This window comes from Stegostoma tigrinum, chromosome 21 (genome assembly GCF_030684315.1).
Source record: "Stegostoma tigrinum isolate sSteTig4 chromosome 21, sSteTig4.hap1, whole genome shotgun sequence".
Taxonomy (NCBI): Eukaryota; Metazoa; Chordata; class Chondrichthyes; order Orectolobiformes; family Stegostomatidae; genus Stegostoma; species Stegostoma tigrinum.
Genome location: NC_081374.1, coordinates 3,484,119 through 3,494,235, shown reverse-complemented (window position 1 = coordinate 3,494,235; position 10,117 = coordinate 3,484,119). Strand labels below are relative to the sequence as shown.

General features: G+C 41.5%; 1 protein-coding gene across 1 annotated transcript in view; it reads right to left on the bottom strand.

Annotated features, from left to right (window-relative positions):
• Positions 1 to 2,282: 2,282 nt before the first annotated feature.
• Positions 2,283 to 10,117, bottom strand: part of LOC125462832 (lysine-specific demethylase 9-like) — a 77,030-nt gene continuing 69,195 nt past the window's right edge. The window contains exons 3-7 of the mRNA XM_048553253.2: positions 6,570 to 6,707; positions 4,338 to 4,480; positions 4,084 to 4,251; positions 3,454 to 3,562; positions 2,283 to 2,691 (exon numbers count right to left, since the gene is read on the bottom strand). Coding sequence (XP_048409210.1) covers positions 2,335 to 2,691; positions 3,454 to 3,562; positions 4,084 to 4,251; positions 4,338 to 4,480; positions 6,570 to 6,707 — 915 coding nt within the window. The 3' untranslated portion in view covers positions 2,283 to 2,334. The remainder of the gene's footprint in view (positions 2,692 to 3,453; positions 3,563 to 4,083; positions 4,252 to 4,337; positions 4,481 to 6,569; positions 6,708 to 10,117) is intronic.

Below are 10,117 nucleotides of genomic sequence, written 5' to 3'. Positions count from 1 at the left end.
ACAAGGTTAAGCATTAAGGTCATATTCCGCCCTAATCAGCATGCGTAAACAGAGGGCGAGAGAAAGTGCCAAATCTGCACCTTTACTCTTTGGCAGCCAATTTTACTGTAGAACCCTGGCAGAAAATCAAATGATTCATTTCACATATGTAAGGACTGGGAGACAAGAGTCTTAGTGATGGACTGCACCTGATATTAGCTCCTTATACTGCAGAGGTGAAAGGAACTCAGAATAGATCAACAATGCCAGTTTAGCAATACAAAGCTCAGCAGCAGATGGCACCACAGTATAAGGCCAATACTGACCTGGACCATGGCTGTGGTTAAAAATATTTTAGTTTTTAAATCATTCACAGGATGTGGGTATCACTAGCTAGGCTAACGCTTATTGCCCATTCCTTAGTTAATCAAGCGCAAATACACAATTCTTCCACATACACTTGGCTGGTCTTAAACATAAACAGAAGCTACTCAGCCACATTTATCATGTGCCATCAGTTCCAATGTATACAGACCATAGACCTATTTGAACTCATCTTTACTACTTATACAAATGTGAAATTCTGGGCTAATTTATTTTAGAAAAGCTGAGACTCTGGGAGGGATTTCGAGAATAACGGGTGGAGACTACCTTAGGTGCAGAAGGCCTGGGGAGGCATGGTGAAACAAGAAAGGGTGCAGTGATGCATTACAAGATTTAGAAGTGCTGGATTATATGGAGCAAGTGTTTGATTTCCTGAGGATAATGACAAGCTGCCAATTCAGGTGTTAATTGCAGATTCACTCCTTACTGGGCCAGCTCCAGGTTGGAGCAGAGATCACAGCAGACTAAAGTAGACAAATAAGATGTTTTATAAACAGCAAAGAATGTGTTCTCCTCTGGTTTTATTCTTAAATGGGTGTATGTTCCATTATATCCCACCCTAAAATGACCACCTGGCTCTTGTTTTTAAATCTGTTCCTGCTCCAGCTAGACTGTGTTGATATTTGTGGATGGTAAGGGCACCTGGCCTGTATCTGATAGATGGAGAAACTGGTCTTTTTCTGTCTATCATCCTACAATGCAGCTCTGTGAAAGCCTAATCCTCAAAAAAAAAGGATGCGGTGACATTCAGGAAAGATCAAGCAGGTTCGGGGTGTCCTTTGCCTGGAGAGCCTGATAAGTGCCTTGAGATTATGAAGGGGTCTCACAGGGTGACACAAGGGGATTGTTTCCACTCATAGGACAGTCCAAAAGGAAGGGGACACAAGTAAAAGATAATCACTGACAACATAGCACAGAATGAAAGAGGAGTTTCTTCAAAGCGACAGGTTGTGGAAACACTATGCTTCAACCATCCCATGTGGCAGGCAGCACTGACATTTATGGAAGCGTTTGATGCAGGGGTGGAGGCAGAAAGCCAGAGAAGGTAAACGGGAAAAGGACAGGAAGCGGTAATTAAAAGTGGGAAGCGTCTCATGTGTGCAATAATAGGTAAGTGAGAACAGGTGAAGTGAGTCACTGCTTTCGGTGCTGTTATTTCACCATGTTTTATAATCCAGTGAGAAGTGTGCTTTGTTGAACCATATCCAAGATGATAATCACATGACAAAAACCTTCTCGCCACAGCATCCAGTATTTTGCCATTTTTGGATTTCTAAATTTTATTTATTGTCAGAACGTGGAAGGCACTGGCAAGCCACATTCACTGTCTGCTCGAGCTGCGCACAACTGAGCAGGTAGTTGTGAATTAACCACATTGATCTGGAATGACTAGATTCACAGATATTAATCCAGACAGAGTGAGAATGGCAAGTTTAATTTCTGGAGAGTAAATAGTACCTTAGTGAGAGTATTCTGAGGTTTCTAAAGAATCTATTTTGCTAGTAAGCATATTTTCTAGTTTCAACTAAAAGCAACTAGAATGTGAAATGACAGAAAATAGCATGGCTCTCTTCATTCTAAGCAATGAACGCAATAATTAATCCTCCTTCTGTCAGGTTGGTGATTTGTAATGCTGGTCATAATCCTGCGATTTTTTTGCATCCGTTTCTCTGTGATTGACTGCAAGACCAGCACTGCTACTATTTTTTTTCAGCATCTTATCTAAAGGCTGAGATTAAGTAGGTCCAATTCCTATCCATGAGCAGGTCAAACATCTGTGTAAACAGGGCCAGCGGTCACTTGCCAAGTGCTTTGAAATGTCACTGCAATTCAAGCAGCACACTTTAAAGAACGGCACGATTTCTTCACCAAAAATTTGAATCCCGGCCAACTTATAAAACTAAAACTTCACATCCCTGTTTAAAAAGAAAGAAAAAAATATTTATTTAAAAAGTCAAATATGTACACACGTCATTGAGGAAAACCTTGCTGATCCTGGGTCTGATGACTGTGATCTTCCTGTATTACTGGCAATTGGGCCTGGATTTCAGGTTTTATTACTGTGTCATCTGAACAGCTTACATTGGTCTCTGTCTTAATCTCTTTAGAAGTGATTTCAGAGTCATTGTTTGGTTCTGCTTCTTCCTGCTGGTATCTCTTCAGGCGTATGTGCCAGGCTAAGCTGCAAACGGCAGATACAGTTTTAAACTGATGTATGACATTTCGAGGAATAAAGTATATGTCATTGTCTGAGAGTTGGATCCTTGAGTACCGGATGCCTTCCCGCCTTAATTGGTTGAGTTTTGCTTCATCCACCCATTGTACACACTGTGAAGGAAAAGGGTAATATTGACATTAACCTGCAACAAGTGAAATTGGCACAAAAACAGCTGGAATAGGCATCTTGCACCATGACCTGCTAGTTAGATTTTGTCCTACACCCTTCAGCTTGACAATTTATTTTTGTTTTATAAGTTGCTGAAGGTACAATGAAGGCAACAGGACATTAACGACTCGTGAATGGTGGGACTAACAGTTGACTTCCTTAGCCAACGGGATTTAATGACTGACAAAGAAATAACGAAATGTAAGATAGGAAAGAAAAACTGGATTAAGATTGAGGAGAAAGACCAAAAAAAATCTAGAAGGCAGAGTCACTTGACCCAAAACACTGATTTCTCTGCACAGATGGTGCCAGACTTGATGAACTTTTCAAGCAATTTCTGGTTTTGCTATTGATTTACAGCATCCGCAATTCTTTCATGTTTTATTAAAGAGAAAATCTAATTTCTAATGGTTTACTTGCTATACAAATGAGACCAGTTATTTTTTTCTCAGCTGGAAGCAGACACATTGCGGATACATTTATTCAAATGAATCTACTTGCGCTCCTCAGTACCTGTCCAAACTTCAGAAAGAATTAAAGCAGATGTAACTCTCACAAATTCAACAACACTCCAATTCACATTAAGTTGGGAGAAATAGCAAAGCATTCAATGAGCTGAACCCCAATGGCCAGCAATGGATACCTGATACATGCACACAGCTCTACAAGCAAAGTAATGTAAAACTCATGCAAACAGTAAATACCTGGGACACTGGGGGCTCATGTAGATCCAACTGTAATCTCTGTACAACATCTGTGAAATCCTCTGCATGAAAGCAGATCACGTCTTTGGTTACTCGAAGCTGGTCACTCCTGTCAAAGAGACAACAGAAATTGAAGGTTGTGTTAAATGGGATTTTAACAATTCCAATCTTGAGGTGAGTCAGGTCAGAGTGGTTGAATTATGGGATACAAGAATAATCTGCTTTTACCAGGTTATCAAACTTCATAAAAAAAAACACAATGAATGTACCTTTTAAAAGTAATCAGGAATAGAACATGGGTAAGTCAGTTGAGTAAGAGAAAGCACATTAATGAAGTGATACAAGACGACTGCAATGGCAAAACGTGGGCCATTGACAAGTATCCTCACTAAAGCATTCGCGGAATGCTGCATTACCACAGGAGGTAGAATTCAGAGCATACCAGATTGCTGGGGCTGACAGGTTGGTAGGCTGAAGGGGCTGACAGGAAAAGACTTGTCTTGGTTTGAATTTACGAGAATAAAGAGCACAGAAAGGTTTGTTTGAGGGGAGAGAGTTTACAGGCGAGGTTTCATGGTGGGACTGCATGTACACGTACGGTTTGCTACACACAAGAGTTAGTTGTCCTACCATTCTCCATATTGGACTGCCTTGAGCACACCTACAGCTGCTGTGCTCTTCCAATCGAAGCCTTGGCCCACATGATCTGCGTGAGCTCGTGTTCTATCTTCAAAGAGTATTTCACGAGGCTCGCTGGCCCGAGGTAGATACTGGAGATTCTTGATTTCGTTCATTGACCTGTGCAAAAATGGAAACAGTCATGGTTGAACTCTTCACGCATTCAAAAGTCTCTCAAAATAGATAACCTTCAAGTGTCTTCCTACCGTCGTCTCTTAAAAGGGGACTTGGGCATGTCTGCAGTTGGGATCATCTGCTCACCAGGCCTTACCCACATTATTGGGCCATCATCACTCTGTGACCGGCAGTGTAGCTGAAGGCTGGACAGGGTGCCCCATGGCAGTGTCATCTGATCAAAATGGAACAGCAAATATTACTTAAAATAGTTCTGGTACCTAAATCATTTAGATTTCATTAAATCATAAAGCACAGGAGGAAATCATTCGACTTTTCAGATCTCCAAAGAAGCTACCCAATTAGTTTCAGCACCCTGAACTTACCCAACAGCTCCATAACTTCAACTTTTTTGTAGGAAGCTTTTACACCAGCATGGCCTCACTAGGAAATTTGGCCCCTCTCTCTGCATTAAGTATTTTGAGTTTTGTAGTGTTTAGCCAGTTTGCTTTTGGAAGTTACTATGAACCTACCTCAACCAGCCTCTCGTGCAGCGCATTCCTGATGATGACAACTCACTTCTTAAAAAATTTCTCATTCTTCTCTGGATCAGAATAACAGAATATTGCACAGGAAGATAAATGGCATTTTGATGTTTACTGAAAACAGAGTGGCATACAAGAGCAAGGAAATCTTGTTGAATTGTATAGGGCTTTGGTGAAGCAATACTCTTGTTATCACATGCCATATTCAACTCCAAGCAAGGACATACTTGCCTTAAGTGGGGTGCAACAGATGTTCTTTAGAAACATTCCTAGGACAGCTGGTTTATCCTACCAGAAGTGATTGACTAAAATGGCCCTATCCTTTCTGCGCTTAAGAACGACAGGTGAGTTCACTGATACAAGATTCAGAGGGTGGAACACCAAAGGCTACTTCCTCTGGCTGCTTAGTCTACAACACATGGGTACAATCTCAGGATAAGGGCTCATCCGTTTAGAACTGAGATGAGGAGTGATCATTTTTCCGCACTTATGAGTTGTGAATCTTTGTATTTCTGTAGAGAGAAGGTATTGAATGCCCAGTCATCGAGTACAGTCAAGGTAAACTACACCATTTCACTTTTCACTGCATCAGTACACAATCCATGCCCCCCATTCACCATCATCCTTTACTACCTGTCACTGAACCAATTTTGCATCAAAACTGGCACTCTCTTTAATTTCACTAGCTTCGATCTTAATGTGATCCTACGTGGCAACAATGTCACATGTTTTTGAAAAACTAGATTTACTTCTGACGGACTGATGATCAACATGTTCTGTTCCTTCAGCAAATAATAAATCAACCCAATCAGACATGGTCTGCCTTTACCAAATCCAGACTGACTCTCCTTGATTAACCTAGACATTTCCAAATGAAAACTTGCGGAGTCCCTGAAAATGGTTTCTAATAACATCACCATCAGGCAGATGGGCTTCAGGTTTCTCACTTTTCTTCAATGGAAGTAAACCATTGGAATTGCATATTCAGTAATGCTTCTACTATTGTTACTATTGCTGCTTTTAGTAACTTATGATGCATTCCATTGGCCTTTCTGTTCATTTCCACCTGGCCAATTACTTTCACCTCTTTCATGCAGCCTTCATATCAACTGCTTACTTTATAAAGACAAATGGAAAAGACTCATTTAAATACTCATGTCCTCTGCCTCTACACGGAGGGAATCCTTTACTCGCTTAACAAGTATTATCTGTTTCACTAGCAAGACCCTCATATTTTTCAAAACATTTTGGGTTCATTTTGCTGTTACAGACCAATGTGTTCTCCTAACACCTTTCTACCTCCTGTGTGAATCTTTCTAATTCCATCTCAAACCTCTATAAATCTCCAAAGTATTAAAATTAACCCTGCTCCTGACATCTGTCGTAAGATTCTTTTTTTCTTTTCATTTCAACATTTATTTCCTTTGTTATCTAGGGAGCATCATCTTAGGATGTTCTATTTATTCCCTTCAAGACAGTATGTGGATTGTCTCTTCCCTGAAAGCCTTTTATTGATTTGTTACTGCTTTACCTTATGTTGCCCTTTTTATACAATTGGGAATCTTTTACATTATTTAAGGGGACAGAAATGGCCTGTTTAGCCCGATAGGGTAACACTCATACAGTACTGCAATGAGAACATCAGCCTAGCTCCTGTCTCAGGAGTGGGAACTGAACCCATAATATTCCGACGTGCTGCCACAGAGGATGGTACATACATACCATCCTGCTCTGTGCAATGAAGCTCAAATCCTTCGCCATTAAAGTTGACACACTTACTTTCAAAAATGGAGAGTCTTCCAACATGTCCAGAAATTCAGGGAAGTAATCTCCAACCTCTTCATCCACTGCTCCCACCAAGCTGATCTGTCTCATTGGACCCGCTCTGTACGTGCCACAACAGTAAGTCCGTGAAACCTGTCCAGGCAGAGAGCAATTCATTTAAAAATTCCTAGAAACAGACCATAATCGCCCATAAGCAAAAAACAGGTTATAAATAGGCAATCATCCAGTCAAAACCAATTCTGCTTTACCCATTTCTTAGAATCAAGCAGCATAGGGGGCAGCAATACGATCCATCATGCCTGCACGGATTATTTGAAAACACAGCCAATGCACATGTTTACAGCTTCCAAAACCAAGAACAATCTACCCTTCCAGTGGTTTTATTAATGCCAATTGCTGTCAAGTTATAAATGGTATGAACTTAGCTCGTACAACAGCAGTTAATACCATTTAACTGTTATGGATAGCTTTTCCCCAACTCAGGAAGGATCTCTCTGAACCCACTGTAAATCTGAGGAAAACCAGCCTATCTTTTCCACAACACTTGTTGTAAGCTGTGACTTTTAACTGATAAGACAGTGATGATTTATGAGTGAACAGGTCACCTTGTGTCCCTTACCAACCAGTGGAAACATCCAGAGAAAGACAATTGAAGCAACATGCTGGCCAGCAGAAGAGTCATAAGGATCATCTCAACAATAGAGCCTGGGAACAAAGGTGACTGAATTGTCTTTCCAGTTGTTCCCTTCTGTCTACAATCAATTTTGCCCTATCTGTCTGTTTGTATAGGGTACAGTTTATGAGGGGGATTAGTGTTTTAATTAGTAGTATTATATGACAGTGGATTATAACTGTTTATCTGTAGCTAGAGACTAATTTCTCATAATAAATAGTGATGACTATTCAGTACAATGGGGAATAAAGTTGGGGAACTTTGCAAATTTAAAAAATATTTAACTTTTGTGATGACTCGGGGAGGTGTAGTGCACAGATTTTATTCACTCTCACACAGCTTTTATGATTGGAACAAATTCAGTTTCACACTAAATTTAATGACATCATTACTAAGAATCTAACATCTTCAGATATCTCCCCTGACTTGTATTGTTACTTGCAAAGCCTCCTTGCACTCACAAGCATTGCCAGTGTGCGCTGTCAATGACACTTTTATGTGGCACAGTACAGAACTGGGAGAGATGTCTACAGTTCATCTGGCCAATTGAAGATCTAGAAGATGACTTTATCCCAAGAAACCTTTCTAGCCCATCAAAAAGTGTATGTCCTGATCAATTTTTTTTCTACAACTACTTAGCACATACTGTCAAATTTAGTTCAGTCACAGTCATAGCCTCTGTCAGAAGATCATATCAAAAATTATTTGTCAATAATACATGCAAGATAAAAATGCAAGCGTGGGACTTTTGCAGTACTTAATACAGTAAATCATCATCATTACGGATGAAGCAAACAGCAACATCTGGCCAACATAGGTGTAGCTTAATGCAGAATTCAGATACCATTGTCAGACACTTTTGCACAGAACCTGCGCGGATAGCTTCTTATAGAATCTGTAGATATCACTAATTGTGTGAATTTCAGGAAATCACACGCTAACCTACTGTTAAAACCGGATGAAAAAATTAGCAGGGTTAGCAGGTGCCTCAATGGTGTAGTTAAAAAAACAGTATACAGATCTGGAATCTTATTCCCTCATGATTTTTTTTTTCAAAAAAGCTCTGTAACATTAATTTTCTGATTTTCTTTTAACTTTACTGCTTTTCGACATTTCTAACTTAACCTCATGCATATGCCTCACCGTTTATTTCTTTTCCTGCAGTGTGATTTAAGTGTAAATTATATTGGTGAATTTTAAACTCTCAGCTTTGCAGTCTGTACATCCCAGTAGGGATTCTTCAATTTTATTTGTTGATTTCTCAGAAATTAGAGGTCCTGAATACAGGGTGTCATATTAGATCGGATGTCCGATTATCAGAAATTTCATTGACATGCTTGTAAAAAGTCTCTAGAACACAGTAAAAGCTGTTCATTCACCTGTTCATAGCAAACCTTGGTGAATGATTTGAGGACACAGCTGAGTTTCACATCAGAAAGTATAGCATCCAAAGGACAAGTATGTTGCTCTGCTGTACTCAATCTCTCCACTGGATGGTGCTATAGTCACAGACAGATCATTTCCAAGGTTACTGGTGTCTTCTTCACCAAAGACTTTACGAACTGTGCAATTATAGAATTTAACTCCCTAAAAAACACCAGTTAAAATACAGAAATACTCCAGTGAAAAGTGATTCGATTTATTGACAGCAACTCACCATCTGACAATCAAGAGCCATGTTCATTACTCCCAAGGTGCAAGTCAGGAGTATGGTAGAATACGCTTAAATACTTTTAAACTTTGTTGTGCATCTTTAAAAACACTCAAGAAGCTTGACACCCTTCGGGACAAAGTGGCTCACTTGATCCATATCCTGTCTCCAAATTAAAACAGTCACTCTCTTTAGCACTAATACACAGTAGCTACAGTGCATACCACATCCAAGGTGCACTGCAGCAACTCATCAAGGTTCTCACTGATAATGGGGGCTGCAGATGCTGGAGAATCCAAGATAATAAAATGTGAGGCTGGATGAACCAGGCCCAGCAGCATCTCAGGAGCACAAAAGCTGACATTTCGGGCCTAGACCCTTCATCAGAGAGGGGGATGGGGTGACGGTTCTGGAATAAATAGGGAGAGGCGGACCGAAGACGGAGAGAGAAGCAGATAGGTGGAGAAGAGAGTATAGGTGGGGAGGTAGGGGGGGGATAGGTCAGTCCAGGGAAGACGGACAGGTCAAGGAGGTGGGATGAGGTTAGTAGGTAGGAGATGGAGGTGCGGCTTGGGGTGGGACGAAGGGATGGGTGAGAGGAAGAACAGGTTAGGGAGGCAGAGACAGGTCAGACTGGTTTGGGGATGCAGTGGGTGGAGGGGAAGAGCTGCGCTGGTTGTGTGGTGCAGTGGGGGGAGGGGACGAACTGGACTGGTTTTGGGATGCGGTGGGGGAAGGGGAGATTTTGAAACTGGTGAAGTCCACATTGATACCATTGGGCTGCAGGGTTCCCAAACGGAATATGAGTTGCTGTTCCTGCAACCTTCGGGTGGCATCATTGTGGCACTGCAGGAGGCCCATGATGGACATGTCATCTAAAGAATGGGAGGGGGAGTGGAAATGGTTTGCGACTGGGAGGTGCAGTTGTTTGTTGCGAACTGAGCGGAGGTGTTCTGCAAAGCGGTCCCCAAGCCTCCGCTTGGTTTCCCCAATGTAGAGGAAGCCGCACCGGGTACAGTGGATGCAGTATACCACATTGGCAGATGTGCAGGTGAACCTCTGCTTAATGTGGAATGTCATCTTGGGGCCTGCGATAGGGGTGAGGGAGGAGGTGTGGGGGCAAGTGTAGCACTTCCTGCGGTTGCAGGGAAAGGTGCCGGGTGTGGTGGGGTTGGAGGGCAGTGTGGAGCGAACAAGGGAGTCACAGAGAGAGTGGTC